The sequence below is a fragment of the Zootoca vivipara genome, chromosome 1, assembly GCF_963506605.1.
Source record: "Zootoca vivipara chromosome 1, rZooViv1.1, whole genome shotgun sequence".
Taxonomy (NCBI): Eukaryota; Metazoa; Chordata; class Lepidosauria; order Squamata; family Lacertidae; genus Zootoca; species Zootoca vivipara.
Genome location: NC_083276.1, coordinates 31,106,945 through 31,128,885, shown reverse-complemented (window position 1 = coordinate 31,128,885; position 21,941 = coordinate 31,106,945). Strand labels below are relative to the sequence as shown.

Below are 21,941 nucleotides of genomic sequence, written 5' to 3'. Positions count from 1 at the left end.
GACCTGGAAAGCTGTCTGTGGACAAACACCGGCTCCCTCGGCCTGAAAGCGAGATGAGCGCTGCAACCCAATAGTCGCCTTTGACTGGACTTAACCATCCAGGGGTCCTTTACCTTACCTTTACCTACCAGTATTAAGTTGGCAAACTGCTTAGTGTTCTTAAAACAGGCCACTATGGTAGGTTAGTGTTAGCCTGGGATAAATAAAATTTAAATAATAAAGTTAGCAGTTAAATTACCCATTATAAAATTACATATTAAATTGCATGTCAGCTTTACATACTTTGATAGGGATTGACCACACAAAGCTTTTAGCAAGTGTCAAAAATAAGAGTGAAGGCACCTGCCTGATGTCAATAGGAAGTTCCAGAGTGTTAGTGCTGGAAGACTGGTTACTTACAGGTAGGGAAAGGACATTATGTGGCACTTGTAAAAGCAGTCCCACAGATCAAGGTGGATGCGTGGCCATATATGGACTAAGGTGATCCTTCAACTAAACTGGTCCCAAGCTGTTGAGTGTTTCTGTACTAATGGTAACACATTGAAGTTGGCCTAGTAACAAGTTGGTAGTCAGTGAAGATATCTGAGAAGATAACGTATTGGCCCGAATATAAGCCACACTTTCCCCCCCAAATTCTGACCGTGAAAAGTTAAAAGTGTGGCTTTTATTCACGACCTTACAGTATGCAGCCAGGAGCGTGGGGCAAACAGCGCCAGGAGTGTCCTCTCTCCCAAGGCCAGGGAGGAAGGGGAAAGGCCGCTGGCAACGCAACCCAGTATGCAGCCAGGAGCAGCGATGAAGGGTGCGGCTTATATTAGGGTATTCAGGTGCGGCTTATATTTGGGCCAATATGGTATATCATAAGCTGACTATGCTAATACTGTATTGTAATAATAGTAATCTTGATGTTCAGGGCAACAGCCATGAAAGCATTAAGATGAGGCAGCCAGGTTCCAGTGAGAGTTGGAGGTACTGTACTGAGAAGCAACAATTTGAGAAGAAAAAAAGGGAACCATGCCATGAAAGGAGATGTGATTTATTTATAAAATTCTATACTGCCATATAAAATATCAAGACAGTTTACAGTGTTAAAAGATGCCATTTTAAAGAATATAAATAAAAATACGGATAATCATTAATTTGACTGGTTAATGAAGAGAAGAATTGAACAGCTGCAAATATCTGTTAGAATAAAAAGATCTTCAAGAGATACCTAAAAGTCAAAGGATGCTTGTGGAATCTTTGCTGGAAGAGTGTTCTGCAGCATGGGACTGGTCACAAATTCAAATATGATTCAAAGATGGAGGCCACTAAAGGAGATGTGATTCAAAGAGAATAGTAAAATGAAACAAACAAGCATTAGAAGGCTAAGAAGAACATTTCACAAAAGGTAGTCTTGTTTCTGCTTTAAACATTGGTATTACACTTCATATTCCCAAGAGGATAAAGCAATTTAACAAAACACCCTCCCAGTAAAATCACATTAAAGTTTAGTCCTGGTTCAGATATCTTTATGTCCAATGAGACATTATCAGCTGATAGGTTTGGAAAGGCAGGTGCTTGGGTGGTGCAATGCTCTGCTCTTTTTCGGAGATAAAAATATTTTTAATGTACCAGGGACTGGGTGCTCTTTTTGTTGAAAGTATCCAACCCTAATAAAATTTCCCTTTCTTTTGGAAGATGCTTAGATTATAATTAGTCTCCAGCAGAAAGAAAGAGCTCTGAAAATATCCCTAAGAAGCATCTCTCTATGTTCCACTATGTACCATGTGTACCACAGTGCCTTTACAAAATTTAGGTCTTAAATAATCAAGGTAAACAAATAGAAACAAGATGCAATTCAACAAGGGCCAATGTGAAACTTTGCATTGACAAAATAAAAAAAAATCCTTCAGTAGCACCTTAAAGACCAACTAAGTTTTTATTTTGGTATGAGCTTTTGTGTGCATGCACACTTCATCAGATACCTTGCATTGACAATTAAACAAATGGCCATGTATAAGAAGGCAAACTAGTTTTTTTTGGGGGGGGCAGGTTAAGTGCAAAAGAAAAAGAGAAGAACAGCAACAAAGACGGCCCAAAATAAAGAGGAGATACGAACCTCAAGTTCTGGTTAATTTTGTTTTAAATAAGATTATCCGTTTGGTTTTATGCATACCTACTCAGGGAACCAGGTGGCGCTGTGGTTAAACCACTGAGCCTAGGGCTTGCCGATCAGAAGGTTGGCGGTTCGAATCCCTGTGACGGGGTGAGCTCCCGTTGCTTGGTCCCAGCTCCTGCCAACCTAGCAGTTCGAAAGCACGTCAAAATGCAAGTAGATAAATAGGAACCGCTACAGCGGGAAGGTAAACGGCATTTCCATGTGCTGCTCTGGTTTGCCAGAAGCGGCTTTGTCATGCTGGCCACATGACCTGGAAGCTATACGCCGGCTCCCTCGGCCAATAATGCGAGATGAGCGCGCAACCCCAGAGTCGGTCACGACTGGACCTAATGGTCAGGGGTCCCTTTACCTTTACTCAGAAGTCCTAGTGGAACTTGCTCCAAGCTGAGTGTGTGACAACCTAAATTGCCCAACATCAAAGAGAAGGGATGCAGTTTAGTGGCAGAGCATCTCTGCATGCGGAAGGCCCCAGCAACTTTAGGTGGAACTGGGAGAGATCCCTTGTCTGAAACCTTGGGTAGTTGATGCCAAATGTTGTAGACAATGCTGAGCTAAATGGGCCCATGGGCTGGTTAAGTGTACAGCAACTTCCTATGTTCTTTCCTGAGGTGATTCAACAATAACTGAGTAGACAGTATCGGCACTTTTGAGAGATAATCAGCCTCATATAGTCAACATATTTAAGTCAAATTAATGCATGAAGGGATTAAGACCATAGAGTAAGCTGACCTGCCAGGCTTAGCTATGTCCACTTCCCCTCTCCTTGGGAGGAACTAGGTAATCAAGTTTTTGTTCTCCCACAGTCTCCCTAAGAAGCTCTCCATGTGAAGAGGTTTGAACTGGTTGTTCCAGCTCAACCGCATGGCTCTCACCAGCCATTCTTGAGCTCCTATACAAATCATCTAGAAACTTTCACCACTTTGTAAGCAGGCCAAGTTTTACTGCCTCTGCAACTTTTCTGAAGCACATGAACCTGACATTTGAAGAGTTTGTAAGTAAAACATTTTACACTTACCCAATACGTGGCCTTATTCATATGCTGGGGTAAGAAGGAAACTTTGGAAAGAAATTTTTTAAGGTGACATATTTTAAAGCCTTTATTTCCATGCTGCATATTTTGTGAATTTAAATCTCTGCTGGGGTTCTCTCACCAAAGAGTAATTGCTCTGAACTTGGATTTTGGAATCCAGGAATTCTATTTTCTATACTATAGTATTTTTCCCCCTTGGCACCAACAATATCACCATTACATTATATGGGATAATAAAGGGAACCTGAAATTACAATGGGGTGCTCAGAGCAAGCAACACTACTTTTTCTGGATCTACTAGTGCAATGCCTGTATGCTGGATGGGCAGTCTTCAATAGAACTTTTGGGTTGACCAATGAGAGGGAAGATATAAATGGGAGGGAAAAGGAACCTTGGATGAAAAGGAGTTGGGAAAAGGCAGTTGAAGTGAGAAGAGCAGACAGGCAACAGATGAGAGGGAAGATTAAGAAGCAGAGCTGGCTGGAAAATGGGAAAGTGAGCTGATATGCACCACATTAAAGCGGCAATCCTTACTTGGCAGTAAGCCTGATTGAACATAGGCTACCTTCCAAATGAAGGCTGTAAGACACAAAAGGAAATATCAGTTGAATAGGCTGATAGACTTGGGTCAAGGATATTTGGTTTCAAATCACTATTCAGTTGTTGAGCTCACTGGGTAACTATAGCCAAGTTACCTAATTAAACTCACTGGATTATGGTGATGATAACATTAGATAACTGTACACCATCATGAGCTCATTGAAACAAAAGTGTAATACAAATGGAAGAATTTTGTATCATATAAGGCAACCCTTGTAGAACAGATAATGTATTAGTATAGGGAACCTGTGGCCCTCCAGATGTTTATAGGCCAAGCTGCCAATGACCAGCGATGGTGGGAGGTAGAGAGGGCCATAGATGCTCCATCTCTGATTTATAAGGTGAAATAAAGTGTAGACCTGTGATTGTTTATTTGTTTGCTAAATTTATTGGCTGCTCTTCATCAAAGTGATCCCAGGGTAATGTACAATACCAAATGCTATGGCCACATATAAATTACAATCAGCAACAATAATAAAAAAACACAGAATCGTGTTATTAAAATCATTAAAAACATACTCTGAGCAAAATTTAAAGCAGCAGTAACAGTACATCAGGGTTTTGGAACATTTGGTAGTATTTCCTGTAATTCATATTGCATCTTTCTCTACATCGCATCTAAAGTTCCACAAAGCGCTCCAATAACTTGCTGATGCAAATGAGGCTATTGGTACATCTATAGTCTGTAGTTTGACAGAAAGCGCCTTTTTCATTTCAAATTCCTAGTCTATATTGCCTCACACAGTTAATAATTAAGCCACTTAATCAGGACAGTTCACTGAGCAGCTTGTTTATGCAAGTGGACTCTGGACGTAGAAGGAAAATGGAACCCAAAAGATTTTATATATAACTAAATGGAGGGGGGTGAATGATGTTTCAGACTTCTATTGCCAAGACACAATCTGTTTTTCTTTTTTATTCTGTCAGGGATCAGCTTTTTTTTACCATTTAGGATGCTGCCGATTTGGGACATCAGAATTTTATTTTTGATCTTTTCATTGCTAACTATCACCAAGAGCACAAAGTTGTTGTCGGGCCACAAAAAGTGTGGCGATCCAGAATGTGAAAGTAAGTATAAGGGCTTTTGCTTTAAGTAAACTTCTTTAAAACTAATTTAAGTGTTGTCAAAATTTGTAAAACAAAGCAAGAAAAAGGTTTGAAAATGCAATATATACTTGAATGTTTGCAAAATATTAGCTTTATGCATGATTAACCTGTATATTTTCAACAATAGAGAAATTCTTTCTGGGAAGCCATTTGGTGGAACAGTGTTGTAGCATATATGAAAGGGCAAAGTTCAGTAGAAAAGCTTGTTATCAAACCAGGGGCCTAGTTTTCATCAGAATTGTCCCTGTGCTTATTCAAAATCTCTTACTTTCCAAAAGGGCCTGATTAATATTTACAGTATTTATATTTTAGTTATGTATACAAATTACTAGTGTTTTGTTTACCAGATGTATACCATATATTTGGGTCGATTTGGTTTTCTTTCTTTTTTTTAGCACCTTGTGAATCTTATTGCTTTTGTACCTTGCCTTAAAACTGCACTGTTTGTAGCAACTGTTTGTAGCACTATCTCCTGTATGTTTTCTCGGAAGGAAGAACCACTGGGTAAGTTCAGTGAGTCTTACACCCAACCCAAGAATGTTTAGGGTTGCAACTAAGGCTGCAGTTCTATATACTAGAAGCAAGACTCATTGAATTCAATGGCCTTGTTTCTGAGAGAACATGCATAGGACTGTGCTGCCTGTTAATGTTATATACAGTACTAGTATATAACATGTTAATGTTATATACAGTAATAGGACTGTGTGGGGTGGAGTGTTTGTGCAGATGTGTAAGACTTGTCTATTACAGTGTTCCTGGGCATGATTTATGCACAAGACCATCTTTAGCATATGCTCCGCTGGGTTGCAAAGATTTGTCCAGAGCCCAGCGCCCAGGGACCCAGGTGGTGCTGTGGGTTAAACCACAGAGTCTAGGGCTTGCTGATCAGAAGGTCGGCGGTTCGAATCCCTGCAATGGGGTGAACTCCCATTGTTTGGTCCCAGCTCCGGCCCACCTAGCAGTTCGAAAGCACATCAAAAGTGCAAGTGCAAGTAGATAAATAGGGACCGCTCTGGCGGGAAGGTAAATGGCATTTCCATACGCTGCTCTGGTTCGCCAGAAGCAGCTTTGTCATGCTGGCCACATGATCCAGAAGCTGTCTGCGGACAAATGCCTGCACCCTCAGCCTACAGAGTGAGATGAGCACCGCAACCCCAGAGTCGGACACGACTGGACCTGATGGTCAGGGGCCCCTTTACCTTTACCTCTACCCCAAATTTAGTTTAGCAGTCTTGTTAAAATCTATTTTGGAATGTATTTCTAATTACTCCAAAAAGTGTTTCTCGATTAGCATTCATCGTAAAATGAAGAAAAAATGCAGCTCGCGGAATTCATAGTGTGTGCTCTAGGCACGTTTTTGTGGAAATGGAAAACCAGAATTGCGTGCTGAAACGCATGTGTAGTAGAGCCCAAAGTACTAAGTAGTTAGTCAAAGAAAATGCTGACAGTTCGTGAAAATTAACATTGGTTTTTTTTAACGGTTTATCTAAACGAATTTGAACTGTAAGTGATGAAATTAAAACTTGCTGTTGCATTGGCGCGGGGCGTATTTGGTAAATGAGCACACAAAGTTGAAAGTCCTTCAGTGAAACAGTAGGTATACATTTCGGTAATACCTAGGTAAATATGCATTTTGTTTTTCTAGCTTGATCAAAATTATTTATTATTTCATAACAGGTAAATAGTTAAGAGCTTCAGCGGCGGGGGCCTTGCACCCCCCAGAATTCAGCGCCCGGGTGCCCCGCACCCCTTGCACCCCTGGGTAAAGACAGCCCTGTTTATGCACTTGGTGCCACCCAGAGACACAACACCACTCTAGTTCCCTGTCAGTGGAGATAGCAACGAAGGATCAGGTGTGGCAGGCAGATTTTATGCTCACCCAAAACATACCCTCCAATATTTCACAGATTCTTCTAGGTGGACTCAGTTTACAGTAGTCTTCAACTTTTTCAAACCTAGGACCCACCTCCAACCCAAACATGCGTTTGGGAACCTATTTAATCTTTTACAGTATATTTTGTATAGTGGTATTGCTGCCGTAGTGACCCACCTTAGATCAGGCCATGACCTGCCAAATGAAGGCCAGAGGAACTCTAGCAGGCAGCTCAGAGGGTGAGGCCTGGCAGGAAATGTATTTATGCTGGTTTTAAAGTATGTGTTATTTATTTATTGCTGTAAATCACTTTGAGTTACTTAGCAAAAATAATGACTGGTGAGATCAATGAATGAATGAATGAATGTGCCACAAACAGGGAAATAAATTTCCAAATAGCTTCAGGTGACACAAGGAGGGTGAGTTAGGCCGCATACTACAGGACAGGTAAAAAGAAGAAGAAGAATATGTATTAATATGCAAACATTAAACTTATTCAGGGTACCATTAGAGGAAATTCTAACCAAACACTACTCAGCGCAAACAATTAATTTAAGTTTGTTCAATTTTTTAAAGAATTGCATAGTGAGACTAACCACTTCTGAAAAAAATGTGTCCAGGATTTTGTTGTTTCTGTAGTAAGTGGTAAAACATTTCATTTAAAGTGATATAAATTCCCCCCATCTTCTAGGAGAAGAGGATGTCTAATGTACAGAAATAATGTAAACACAATGTTAGTGTGTCTTGGACATATACTGTGATTTTTGCATGTGGCAATATATTATTCAGGAGGAGAGTAGATTTTAAACTTTAGGACAGCTGGGATATGTCAGTTGGTAGATCTTGAGGCTCTTAATTTCAAGGTTGTGTGTTCAAGGCCCACCCTGGGTGAAAGATTCCTGCATTGCAGGGATTGAACATGATCCTTGTGGTGCCAACTCTACAATTCTATGGTTCTATGACTGTCTGAAGCCACATGTATAAGATCAAATCCAGACTACATTTGATTAACCTTGCTTAAGTTTCCTCTGTGTTTTTTTACATACATGCAGCTTTAATGAGCAGAGTGCTAGCCATTAAGGACTACATAGGACCTGACTGCCGCTATTTGAACTTCAGAACTGGGGAAGAGATAATGGTATACTCCAAACTCTCCAGGAAAAGGGAGGATTTGTGGGCAGGAAGTGTAAGTATTTCAAAAGGCAACTATTTATCTTATGAGCAATCAGAATTCACTTATATCAACAGATTGGTTATTCACAGTGCTTTTTTTCTGAGGTTACTCAAGAGTATGCAATAATGACACCTTTTTGTCCAAAAGAAAAGCACTGGTTAAAAGTGTGGCACTTACAACTTCATGGTGAGTACCGGCACCTTTTTTTAAACAGAAGTTAAGTAGTGGTTATTCATAAGTGGTTATTCAGTGGGCTAGACACTTTTCCTTAAATATTTTGAGATACAGTACTTAAAAATGCTAGCCAGGTAAGTTTCACAAATGTTTCAGAGGTAAGTTATGATACCACTTTCACAGATAGAAAATCCAGCATATTTTAGTTGCTGGGAAAATTATACTTTTCTTCAATCATTTTATTCTGAAATGGTGTCGATCCAAAGGAGACACACACCCCGCTGCCCTGCAGTGCATGAAAAATATTGCTTTGTAGATTTGGCTGCTGCAACCCTGAGAGCAAACTCATCCAAGATCCATGTGAGCCATAAGCCCCCCCCCCACCTTTTGCAGCAAAGGAAGTTTCCGAGTAAGGAAGGTTCCTATAATTTAGACAAAATATTTGTTTCCATTAATAAAGGCTGTATGTGGAGTATGCCATACAGCATCACCTGCTAAGTTCATGGTATATATGTTTTACAAAATTAATACTAACAAAGTGATGCTGATAAGAGTGCCAGGACTACTTTAGGGTGTTTCCACACCTCACAGTTTATGGGTGGTCAGCACTCTGAATCAGGCCATTTTGTCTTTACAAATCAGTGGTAGTTCACATGACCTAGCAGGATCATCGTATGAGGAATACAAGTCGCTCAAGTCTGTGGTCCAGTTTACCACTGTAGTGAGTGGTTCATCACATAGGGCCATTAACAAATGTTACAGGTATTCATAATCTTTTGGCATTAATATAATACAATAATGCAAGATATAAGTGTGTGCGTGTGGTTTATAACTCTCCCTTGGTGGGGCAGGGGGGCAATATTTTACTTATTTGTTTCCTACTGTTAATAAATTGTGCCCTAGGTAAGATTTCAAAGTGATGTTAATATTGTGGCATACAGTGTCATCCTTTTAAATCCTCTTGGCATAAACCATAATAGTTTCTTTGAACATTCCCTTCCAGAGATGTAATTTCACATTAAGTGTAGGCACCCACTATTACATTAGTTCGGTCCTGTACTTTTTTATTAGCCAAGCCACTAGGTCATATCCCTGTTTCCAAATAAATTAACTGGTAATATTTGCTAGACACATTGTGGAACAATATAAGGCCATTATTGTACCCAGTAGGACCCAAACAGCAATTAATGGCTGGTTATTGTAGCGTACAAGAGTACTTTTAATAATGTGCAAAATAATAACATTAAAAGTTCTATTACTTTGTGTATTTCTATTAAGTGGGAGAGATAATTTTATGAGGGTTAATAACAGTTTTTATTATCCAGACTTAATTGAAATAAGTGCAGAGATTCTGTATTTGTCAACTCTGTATTTGCTGTATATCAATTTTAAGTACCAAACCCCATTTCTTTTATAATAAAAAGCTACATGTTTAACTTTATAGAAAGGTGCAGATTTTGGATATTTCCCAGTGCATGCAGTCCGGATTGAAGAAACTTTTACTACAAAAGAAGTAGAACTGCCAACTAAGGTAAATTAAAGTAATATCAAAATGGACATCTTTGGTTGTGGAAAATGTATATATGAATGAATGTATTAAACTTGTTATAGAACCACAGAATCTTAGAGTTGGAAGAGACCCTGAGGGTGATCTAGTCCAACCCCCTGCAATGCATCTCAACTAAAGCATCCATGACAGAAGCCCATCTAACCTCTGCTTTAAACACTCAAAGAACAGAAACTTGGGAGAAACCAACATTGAGAGATTTGCCCATCTCTACTCAAAGGCCTGTGCCCCAGAGTCTTTTAAGTATCTATCACTGCCCCTTCCAACGAATATGCATAAGAATATACATTTGCATGTGTGCAAAACATGTTCTAAAGACCTCTTTCAAATGCATGAACTACTCAACTTGGTCTCATAAAAATGATTGATAAAGTTGCTCTGATTTAAATATTCCTTGTGTTAATTTTTAAAGAGAATGTACATTTCACAATTATTTAACAACTTAATTATTTAATAACTTGCCATTTTGCATGCTTAAAAAATAGTCACAATGATATAATGTTAAGAAATAATAGAGACGTATTAAATGGGTAGTAGCGTATTAACTTCAGACACTTGCTTATTTTTAGGAAACTGATTTCCTTTGTCTTGATGAAGGGGAATACGTTTTTGAAAATGAAGACAGCATACTTAATCATTATGACAAAGAAAATGAATATATACCTCCGTACTCATATGAAAAAGACACCAAATTGGAAATGCCTGAAGATGAAGTCTTGAAACTTGGAGGTACATCTTACCCAAATGAATATAAAGAACAATTTCCTGACAGTCAAGAATCTGACAGTAAATACAAAGACCTGCATACGCTGGAAACTGCAAGCCGTGGTGATACAGAACTCAGAGACGGGGAGACTAGACAAGATGAGACTACTCCGGAAGAAGACCATTTTAGTCAGACTCCGCAAGCTGTCCCAACTCAGTCAGTCTGGACTGTGTCTGGTTTTGTTGGCTGGCTTGGCTTGGGAAGTAATGAAAATGAGGAGGTGGTCAGAAAAATATCACAGAAAACAGAAGAAGTTACATTCAGGCGCAGGAAAATAGCAATAACTGATGATAGTGGCTTTAAAAAATTAAATGAAGAGGGTGAAACAGCACCACAGGGCTCCAGCTGGTTTAAAAGTACTTTCACAAATTTGATGCATCTTGGAAGTGACAACTCAGAACTTGATCTGCTGTATAAAGAAAATGATCCAGAAATCCACGACAGCTGCACCACTGCTGGCACTCCCGGCAACCATGGCAGTTCTACCGCATCAGAAGGAATAAAAGAACGTAGCAATTCTGAACAAGCTGAATCAAGCTGGTTTGATCTGGAATTCAGTGATATTTTGCCTTTTCGTTATGCTACAGAAAACGCAGACAAAGAAAAGCTTGCAGGTGGAGGAGAAGCAGATCAAGATGAAGAGCAGCACCCAAGTGAACAATCAAGCTTAATGGACGATGGCTTGAGAAAGCAAACAGGCAGACTGATGCCCGATGAAGAACGAGACAAAGGGGAAATTGTTCAAGAAACCCCAAAGCAAACAGCTGAACCAACTCTTTACGAAGAACAAGTGAAAGAAAAATATGACCAAGAAGCCCCAGGCATACATGTTAGGAAAACAGATTCTGATGTGCAGTTAGCAGATGAGCATGGTGATAAACGACTTAAGTCTCCCTATGCAGAACAGGATTCAATACCAGACAACCAAGTTATGGAAATCAATAAAATTAAAGCTGTAACAAAGGAGTCAGAAAGAACAAATGACCAGTCAGGTTGGTATGAAAGTATGTATAACAGTTTCATTGATTATAATAGGATTACATCAGATAATCAACCAGGGCATGAGTATGTAACTGTTGAGAGTCCACAGGAATCAGCTGTAGATGAGTTATCGTATAGTATAGGTCAAGGTACTGCAAAGGAAGAAAATCATGAGGGTCCTAAAAACCCGATATCTTTCTTTTCTGTTAGTTATTTTACAAGTGTACTGAATTTTCAGAGTTTTATATCTGAAGGAACCGATCATGCTCAGCATGCACACAATAATCTAAAGTCTAGTGAGGAAAACACCCAATTTAAAAAGAGTGAGGAAGTATTACATATAGGCAAAGAAGAATTACTAGAAAATCAGAATATTACTGAAAAGGTGCCAGAAAACAGAGGTGCTGATACTACCCAGGGAAACGTTTTGCTGCCTTCTTTAGCAGTAAAAGGCAGTGAAGAAAGTAGAGGAAAGAGACAGGGTGAAGAACTAGCGAAAGATAACACACCACATCATTTGCCAGTAAAATCTGCAGAGTTGGAACACCAGGTTTCCTATGGTCAATGTACAGGGAAAAATTTGTATGGAAGACCTGAGGACCATAGTTTGGACACACAAGGCCATTCCAATATAGAAGATAAAAACAATGTTCGTAACTTAGAGGCCAAACAACAGTTTTCTTTAGACCCACGAAAGCTAGCTGATTTGGCAGAGCGAAAGGATTATGTTAGTGAAGACACATATTCCTATGAAAAATCTATCCTAGGAGAAGATGAGCCACATGATGGGAAAGCTGTCAGACCAGATAATGTTGAACAAGCACTATTTTTCGAGGAGCTGAATGAACATGCAGATAGTTTTTCCAAATCAAAGAACATTCCAGGCGAAGATAAGATACCTCTTGATGAAGATAAGCCAGTTATCCAAGGGAGCAGAGACTTTAATACAAAATATCAGAATCCATTTTTAACAGAACAATATGAAGCACCAGAATTAACATACAGTGTAAGAAGACCACCACCACCACCACAACAACAACAACAGTATAAGGCTATTAACAAAGATTCCAAATCTAGCAAATACAATGTTAATAAAAATAATTGTTTAGTCTCAAAAGTTTTGAATGGGAGTAGTCATACTCCTGCCATAGGTTATACAGATGTTATGAAAGGAATACAAGTTTCAGATCCAGTGCTACATTTACATTCAAAAAAACATATAAACAACAGTATAAGGGCAGATAATGTTATAGATTCTCATGATGAAAAGAAACTTCCTGATGTTAAAAATATAGAAAGTGTCCCCTCCCATGCCATCCAAGATTATTTTTCTATCAACCCCAGTGCTGAAGATGAGATGAACCAAAGTCTAGTTACTAAGGTAGGTAAGAATTTGTTTTCTCAAGAAAGTGCAAAAGAACAGATGCATTTTTCACAGCATATTTCAGAACTTAGTGAAGGCAAACAAGGACACAATGAACAAAATACATCAAATAATCAAGGACCATCCCCACTGTCTGAGGAAGTGTTTCAAAGTGAAAAGGAGATTTCCGGGCCTAGCAGCTGCATACTGAATTATGATTCTGTCGCCTATGGTGTGCAGAAGAAAGGCTTTCAGGGCCCACAAGTGCAGATAGGTGAAAAAGGTGTTGAAGAGGAACAAAATTCAAAAGCAATAGAGGAACATTTTGATAGTGCTCACGTTAGTGATGCTTCATTAATAGATCAGCAAGAGCAAAGTGTATTTCCTTATCCTAGCTCCTCTGGCACTTTTCCCAAGAAAAGTGTTCACTCACCACAAATGTGTGCAAGTCTGACACATCAGAAGGAAGATAAAGAGTTAAAAGGCAAACAAGTATCATCTTCCTCTCTTGACTGTCAGAGTACCAATATTATGAGCTTAGTACCTGACAAAAAGTTTATGAGTCAGAAGGGACATGATAGAAAACAACATTTAACTGCGGGTTTAGAAGTGAAGAAGCTTAGAATCTCAGCTCAGCATAAAAAAATAGATAGCATTCCAAATACTGAAGAAACTAAACCTGATTATCAGAAACAAATAGCATACACAACTTCAAAGATAACTGACATAAAACCTGAAGACAGTTTAGTGATAACTGACTTTAATAGTTTACCTCAGAAACAATATACCATAGTTGGAACAAGTCCTGCCAGTGAAAATCCAATCCAGCACTTAGAAGTGCAAAGTGATACATCTGATCTGGATAATAATGTTAATCCTAGCAAACATTTATCACATCATCTTCAGCCTGTGCATGATTATATGGATCCTATCCCTCCACATGCTAAAGATGCCATGGACACACAGCATTTAGCTAAAGATCATCACGATGAAACATTTGCACATGATTTAATTTCTCCTTTTCCTAAAAATCTAAACCATGCAGAGAAAGTAGCTTATTCTGGGCATGCAAGAGATAGTCAAGAAAAAGGCAAAACAGATAAAGATAGTGAGAAAAAACTAAGATGCAAGAATGTAGCTTGCACAAGTGACAAGACAGAGAAAGGAGGTGTCGGGAGTAACATTTCTGGTAAACTATCACGGCTTATTGGAGAGCCATTTAAAAATAAGGGCGATGAAGACTCTAAAAAATATGAAGATAGTAGAAATATTATTGGAACACAGCTTAAGACAAAGAGGCAGGAGGCTGATGTAGTGAGAAGTAACTTTGAACAAGACAAAGGTGAAGTTCAGAGCGCAAAATTTATCAGGTATTTAGATAATGTTAAAATTAAGGAAGAGGGATCTCAGGGCCCAGGGGAAAGAGACAGCAGCATCCAGGAAAAATCTGTTGCTGCAGACTCAAAAAATTACAACCAAAAGTATGACAGATCTGCAAATCAGGAGACAATAGTTCAAAATGGTCAGTTAACACCTGATACAGAGTTGGACCTGAAAGAAGCCACTTCCTTCAGTGGATTACAGGAACTTTATTTCAAGTTTGTTGAGGAATCTAAAAGGATACTTGAAGCAAATATGTGTGAAAGGCATGAACTGCAGCTACTAGAGCAAGAGTTTGAAAAACTTCGCCGTGATATCACCACTTTTCCATGTGAAGATATTCGCAGGGTAATGAAAGAAGTGACTACTTTGGTGGAACATGAAAATAAATTAAACAGTGGACATGAAAAGTGTTTGAAGGATAAAGTGAATTTACTTCCAGAACTGCACAGTCTTGTGCTGGACATCAGAAACAAATGTGAAACCCAAAAGGCAGAATCAGGTACCAGACCACTGTTTTGATAATAAAAGTTAACAAAGCAAGAACAATATCACACTTTGCTTTTGTATTTTAAAAAAGCAAAATGTCTGACCAATGATGTGATTTTTTTTCAGTATAAAATGAAATATAGAAGCTGATGCCCATTATAACTTTACACAACAGCAGGATAATATCAAGTTGTATTGTGCTTTGTAAGGAAATATATTATAGAACCGAAAATACAGAAGGAGAATCATTCGTTTTCTATCAGTAGAATAAATCGCTGGGTGCTGGAAGGATGCAACAGTCCCACAAGAATTGTATCTCAGAAGATACATGTTTGGTAGGGCTATTAACAAAAGGCTTATTTGTTGTTGCTTACATACCTGGATTTTAGTCCATTACAGTTTACTAAATTTGAATATAAGGAAAAGTCATTTTTAAATTTTCATCTTCAGTATAAGAATCGAAAATATAACATATTCCCTGTCACAGTAATAAATTGATATTTTAAAAGGCTTCCAGAAGTGATCAGGTTCAAATTCCATCAGTCATGCTTGTATGCATCTCCACCCTAGCCAGTTTCCTGCTTCTAACATATTTAAATGCAATAATTTTACATTGTCAGTCTTAATAATTTCAGGGATGTGATCCAATGCTTTTTTTCTTCCTTATTTTCTGCTTGCATTTCTTTTGCCAAAATTTGTGTTTCCTTCCCCCCTCTTTATTCAGACAATACTTCAGGTTTCTGAAGGAACTTTCTAGCCTCCAAGAGCTTCCTTGATTCATTTCATTAACTATGCTTTGCCTTGGTGGTCTATTCCCTGATTTTAATAGTAACACCTAGCTTTTCCTTGTTTAAAGAATTATTGCTAATTGTAAGTTGGGAGACTGTAGTACAGGAGAACTTTAATGATTGAAAAGACAATGAGATATGAATAAGGATCCTGGGAATTGACATGCAAAAAAGGGGGGGTAATCAGGTGGAAATAAACATATACCACTTTACAATTATTTGCAGGTATGACCAATAATGGAAAATTACCTGACGATGCTCCTAAAGAAAAACATCACTTGAATTTGGATAAAGAACCTAACAGTGGTCAACATACAGAAGCAAATAATGTGTCTCCAGTAAATACAGAGAAGAAAATACGTACTTCAGCCAAAAATAGTCACCATCAGCCAAATTCAAGAAGAAAATTATCAGAGAACAATCTAGTGACTCATAACTATACTATCAGTAATGGTAAGGAATATGATTAATCTAAAACCTAAAATTACAATATAGTATTCTGTAAAGAAGATATATTGTAATACTCATTCACTCTTCCTCTACTTTTACATGAAACAGAAAGAGAATGGCTATTTCAGATAAGCCTGCATTTGAATGACTTCTGTGCCATTATAACACCTGTTTTTTCAGTGATGGCATCTACCAGTAAAAAGGTACGTTTATTTGTATTTCTACAATAATTATAAAAATGCACTAGTTACAGCTTTTAAAACATTTTATTTGACATTTAAGCACAAAATTCCTCCTAAGTTTGCATTTGCTAGTACACTCCCCTGTCACTTCCCTGTAGTTTTCAAATAGCACTGAACCTGATCTAAAGTAGGGATGGACGAAAGTTATGAATGTTTGCAAGTTCAGATGGGGGAGAAATTTGATTCAGTTTGCATTTAAAGGAAGATCTATCAAATTCACACTTTCTGAAACAATATGAGAACTGAAATGCAGCCATCCTTCCAAATCCGCACTTACCTGGATTTTGCGATGCAGTTGTATGGGCAAGTAATGTGTGCAAAAATGCATATATTAGGGTAAACGTGTGCTTAAAACTGAATGCATTATAAACAAAATACATTATATTAGGACAAAATGCTTGCAGAAATGAATATTATTAGTCAAAGCTAAATACAAAAAAAAATGTTTATTAGGAGAGATTTGCACTGAAATGCTGAAGTGTTTTCATGAGGTTTGTTTTTTAAAGAATTGCAAATCACTGCAGAAATGTGTAGAACTGAATTTAATACTGGAAAAAACAGAAACTGAGTGAACTGTAATTGACAGAACCTTCCATCTCTACTGACTCCTGTGATATCACCAAGAACTGTTCTTTATCTACCTGTTAAATTTGGCCTGCAGTGGGTGGAGGGGATAAGGATCTACTGTAATTGTAAAGAACTGCAGTGCTCAGAATTCTTTTGAGGGGAAAATGTGCTTCAAATGTGCTTTAAAGGTCTAGGCAGCAGTGTTGTATTAAGCCTCCTGAATTCTCATATAAATGCATACAAGAGTGCACAGTGCCTCCTAGGGAGGCATTTGATTTTTGTATACATATGTATATGTGCTTTTTGCATGGTTGCCATCACATTTTTAGTTTGTTCTAAGCCTTGTAACACATGCAAATTCTTTGTGAAGGTCCCCTTGCTAAAACACTAGGAACCCCTTGCAGTAGATGACGTGAAGGAGCAGTAGATGACATGTTTTCCTTGGCTCATCACTTTATTTTCTAGGTAGAATGGAATTAATTATCTTGTGTGACGCATAAAGCTTCCTGAAAGCCCACAGTTGTCACTCTTGTAAAAGGCAAGAGAGATGAGTTTTGCTCAACTCTGAAGCCAATCAGGGTGACCTTGCACAAGTTGGTATCCCACAGCCTCACCTGTATCACAGAGCTATTATTGTATAGGTCAAATGACAGAAGAATATATTGTAGCTGTCCTGAGTCATTTTGATATGATGGAAAAGAAATTTATGTAAGTATAAATAAAAATGTGGTAATTCAGACAGACTTGGTGAAAAGGCACAAGCTTTAACTGTCTGACAGAAATAAGAGGACTCTAAAATTTCAGAACCTTTCTAGCTGCAGCAGCTTCCTCATACAGTAATGGAGTAAATAGGGTAGTACTGTGGTCTAGGAACGCGGGTGGCGCTGTGGGTTAAACTACAGAGCCTAGGGCTTGCCGATCAGAAGGTCGGCAGTTCGAATCCCCGCAACGGGGTGAGCTCCCGTTGTTTGGTCCCAGCTCCTGCCCACCTAGCAGTTCGAAAGCAAGTGCAAGTAGATAAATAGGTACCGCTACAGCAAGAAGGTAAACGGCGTTTCCGTGTGCTGCTCTGGTTCGCCAGAAGCGGCTTAGTCATGCTGGCCACATGACCTGGAAGCTGTACGCCGGCCTTCGGCCAATAACGCGAGATGAGCGCCGCAACCGCAGAGTCGGTCGCGACTGGACCTAATGGTCAGGGGTCCCTTTACCTTTACTGTGGTCTAAACCACTGAGCCTCTTGGGCTTGCTAATTGGAAGATCGGTGGTTCGAATCCCCGTGACGGAGTGAGCTCCTGTTGCTCTGTCCCAGCTCCTGCCAACCTAGCAGTTCGAAAGCACGCCAGTGCAAGCAGATAAATAGGTATCACTGTGGTGCGAAGGTAAACGGCATTTCCGTGCACTCTGGCCCTTATCACGGTCCTCCGTGCACCAGAATTGGTTTCGTCATGCTTGCCACATGACCCGGAAAACTGTCTGTGGACAAATGCAGGCTCCCTCGGCTTGAAAGCGAGATGAGCACCGCAACCCCATGGTCGCCTTTGACTGGACTTAACCGTCCAGGGGTCCTTTACCTTTACCTAATGGAATAAATAACTCTTATCCGGGGTTTCTTAAAATGTAACCATAAGAGATTAAAAGTGTATGGAATGTTCTGAAGAAAGAATGACTGACAGCCTGAACTGAAACATGCTTACTTGGACGTAAGACCCACCAAGTTCAATTCAATTTGTGTCTTATGTACAGCATAAGACAATTACATGAGAAAATAGAAATTAATATGAAACCAGCACTGCCATACAGGTAGCATACATGCATTTCCTTTCAAGTCCAGCTTTTAGGCCTTGTTGTTTGTGAGTCTGATAAGATAATATTTTCAACTGAGTCATATACTTGTAAAAAAAGAAAACAAAAAGGTTTACCTAAGCATCTGTTTAGCAATACCTTTTAAATACTTGCTGTGACTAATCTTATATTTCACAAGGACCTAACTATTGTAATACTATACTGGAAGAAAGTTGCTTGTCATTAACCTCCCTTTTGCACCCCTTCCTTAAACGCATACATGTCAAAGCAGGATCTCTTTTCCATTTGGAAACATAAGCTATGGGAGCTCTTGTTATCTGGATAAACAACTAGGAAACTAGAACTAATTTAATTATTCTCACAGATTTTTTTAAACCTAATTTTTATGTGATTACTATTCTTGGTCCGTAAATGGAAAGAGCAGAGGAAGAGGTAAGTCTTTAAAGGTAGTTAAACTTTTAACGATAGTGAAAGACGAAGACGGGGAATGTTGTATCTATAGAGTGCCAGACTATTCAGTGCCACATAGACACTCCAGTCTAGTAGGTCCTTTACTGCTGCCTGTTTATTTATTTTTTGCTTTGTAGTTTTGTCTTTTGACATTTTGAATACTATTACTTTTGAGAGTTGGCAGATGAGCTTCTTAACTTATTCCTCATGTTTTAGGAATAGTTCCTAGGTCATGACATTCACCATGGTCCCAGGTTATGACACCCAGGTATCAAGCTAATTTTCATGTTGAAGTAAAGGGCCAGCTGTTTATACACTATGAGGTGAAAATAGCCTATACCGATTTAATGTAAGAATCTACGGAAGAAATTGTTTGAGTTAATCAAAATGTCTCCTATTTCATACTCCTAGATATAAATATAGTTTTCCAGAGTAGAGTATTTTCCTTTTCTTCCTTGGCCCCCACCCACAGGCTATTACCGTAGCTTAATTTATTTCCCCTGCAAACTTTGCAGTTTGCAGTATTCTCCCGCTTCGGTGTTTCTGCTAAGAACTGCAAGTACTACAAGGAATATTATCCCAAGTATTCTAGGATTCTTAACAGCAAACTGTGCATTCTTATCTGTTTGAAGAGAAAAGGCACATGCTTGAACACAGTGTTACTTAAAATGATCCCAGATTGAAACACAATGCTATTACTGTATTGTTATTGGAGTTAATCAAATTGTCATCTCTATGCTAATGCTGTTTAAAGTTCCCATAAATATTATTTCCCAGAGTAAGATACTTGGACTTTCTTCCTTGCCCCCTCCCCACTCAAAGTCCACAAGCTTTTAGCTTGATTCCCTGCCTTAAGTTTTCAACCTGAAAACTTCCCCTCAAGTTTACAAAAAAGGGTGACCTGTATTAAGGGTCTGTAGCTTCAGCCCTTGTAGGGTGACCTACTTTCAGAGTGGCTTCAAGACCAAGGATGAGGAAGCTGTGGCTCTCCAGATCTTGCTCCCATAACCCCCATAATTCCTGACCATTGGCCATGTTACCTGGGGCACATGGGAGCTGGAGTCAGCCTCATCTGGAGGGCTGCAGGTTCCCCATCCCTCCTTTAGACACTGCACATAAGACAGGGAGATGTGAAAATTGGGCTATGGACACAAAGAAACGCATGCAGAGAACTCATGTTCTGCTCCTGATTTCCCCACAGGCATTTAGCACGCCATTGTGAGAACAGGAAGCTGGACCTAGGTGGCCAATGATCTCATCCAACAGGCTCTTCTTGTGTTCTTACTCTTTGTCTGTTTTGGGCTGCATATTAGCTTATACTAATAGTCCATATCCTTCAGTCTTCCACAGATTAAAATAGGGATATGCTTGTAACATGCCTCATCTCGTCCAAGGATCCTGCTGCAAGCCCTAACCCCCTCAACTACCGCATATTGTTGAAAGCTCTTTAGTGCCCTTTGCATATGTTGCAGTATACTCTGCAATAACTTGCACCGGCTTGAAAGCCAAGAGACTGATTTGATTTGGGCCGGAGAGAAAATTACAACTGTCTTCTTTGGCGTTTATTGTCCCCACCAAATTCACTTGCACCACCGCCCTTTCCCAGAGCAACATGAGCAGACACAGAAGATGGCTGCATAGGGATTGCTTGCTCTGTGTCATTCAGGTGGCTGCTTTGGGTTGGTTTGTAGCCTCCTCGGGGCTGGATCATTTATTTTGCCACTTGCGAACATGCAGAAAAATACAGCGTAGTGGGTGCTTCCTACTGCCATACAGTGGGGGCGACTGAAATACGGCCTCCTGACCAAACACCGAAACAGCCTCTCCTTCCCCGGCAGCGCTGCCATATCTCCTGTCCCCCCCACCTCTTCCCCCCCCCTTTTAAAAATCCTTTCGCGACGGCGGTGTCGTGTCGTCGGCAACCTTCTTTCCCGGCGCTCGACTCTCCCTCCCCTCCGGCCATGGTTTCTCCCTGCTCCCCCCTCCGAGGCTGCCGGTGGTGCGTCCCGTTCGCCGGGCGGGCGCCCAGGACAGGAAGAGGCGGTGTGGGCGGCGCTGCCGGTTGTCGCTGGGCGCCCCTGAGCCGAGCAGCAGTTGCTGCAGTAAAGATGGCTGCTGCCGGCGACGCCGCTGTTGTGGGGGGCAGCCCGGAGGACGCCGTGGAGCCCGTGGCCGGAGGCCTCGGGCTGGGATGGCGGGACAGCGCTCGACGCTACTGCGGACTGGCCTTGGAGAGCGTGAGTGCGGGGAAGGGCAGGGCGCCGGGTGGGCGTGGAGTCGCCGGCCTTTGCCGGGGCTCTGCAGCTCTACGTTCCCCTCTGGCTGTGATGCCGCCTTTGCTTGCCTTGTGACGAGGGAGATGCCCAAAGCCTGCCCCCCTCCGCCCGTCAAGTGTGTAGGGGCGGCTGCGGTACTCAAGAGGCGGCGGGACTGCGCCCTGCACATGCTCAGAAGCACGGCCGTGTTGTTTCAAGCGCTCCTGGTTATGAAGAACCATTTCTAGGACAAAGTCCAGGTTCAGATGAAGCCCTTTAATGACAAAGTGCCTCCAGGCTGGCATAATGTCTCCCAGTTGGCTGTGTACCGTGGGTAGATGGTGGTGGTACCAGGAATGCAACCATTGACTTAAGCCAAGTAGGTTGCCACTTTTTTCCCTGATAGGGTTCCTGTGCTGTTAAGAGCTGTGATAGGCTGACATTCAGGTGGAGCTTTCTCATTGCTTCAGTTTCGTTCCAAAGCTGTCTTTTGTCTGTCACCTGTTTGTTAAAGGGATTGGCGGGTCTCTGTCTGGATCAAGGAAAGAGGTGTCTGCTGTAAAACTCAAAGTGGCTCTCTAATGTAGTCTATTCCTCTCTCTTGTATCCTATTTGCTTCTGTACGAATACTATAGGTTGAATTCACATGTGCATATTTGTCAGTCTTTGATTTGCCTCTATGTAGCAACCATTATAAATCAGGTACCTTGGATCAAACCAG

At 40.2% G+C, this 21,941-nt stretch overlaps 1 protein-coding gene across 7 annotated transcripts in view; it reads left to right on the top strand.

Annotated features, from left to right (window-relative positions):
- The first annotated feature begins 4,563 nt into the window (after positions 1-4,563).
- The window catches only part of MIA2 (MIA SH3 domain ER export factor 2), a 49,085-nt gene continuing 31,707 nt past the window's right edge, over positions 4,564-21,941 (top strand). For 2 of the 7 annotated variants that reach the window (XM_060272768.1, XM_035108826.2), the window contains exons 1-6: positions 4,564-4,859; positions 7,824-7,957; positions 9,564-9,650; positions 10,256-14,678; positions 15,679-15,906; positions 16,012-16,106. In XM_060272768.1, coding sequence (XP_060128751.1) covers positions 4,745-4,859; positions 7,824-7,957; positions 9,564-9,650; positions 10,256-14,678; positions 15,679-15,906; positions 16,012-16,106 — 5,082 coding nt within the window. In that variant the 5' untranslated portion in view covers positions 4,564-4,744. The other 5 variants (XM_060272771.1, XM_060272775.1, XM_060272782.1 and 2 more) reach the window with 5 other exon arrangements.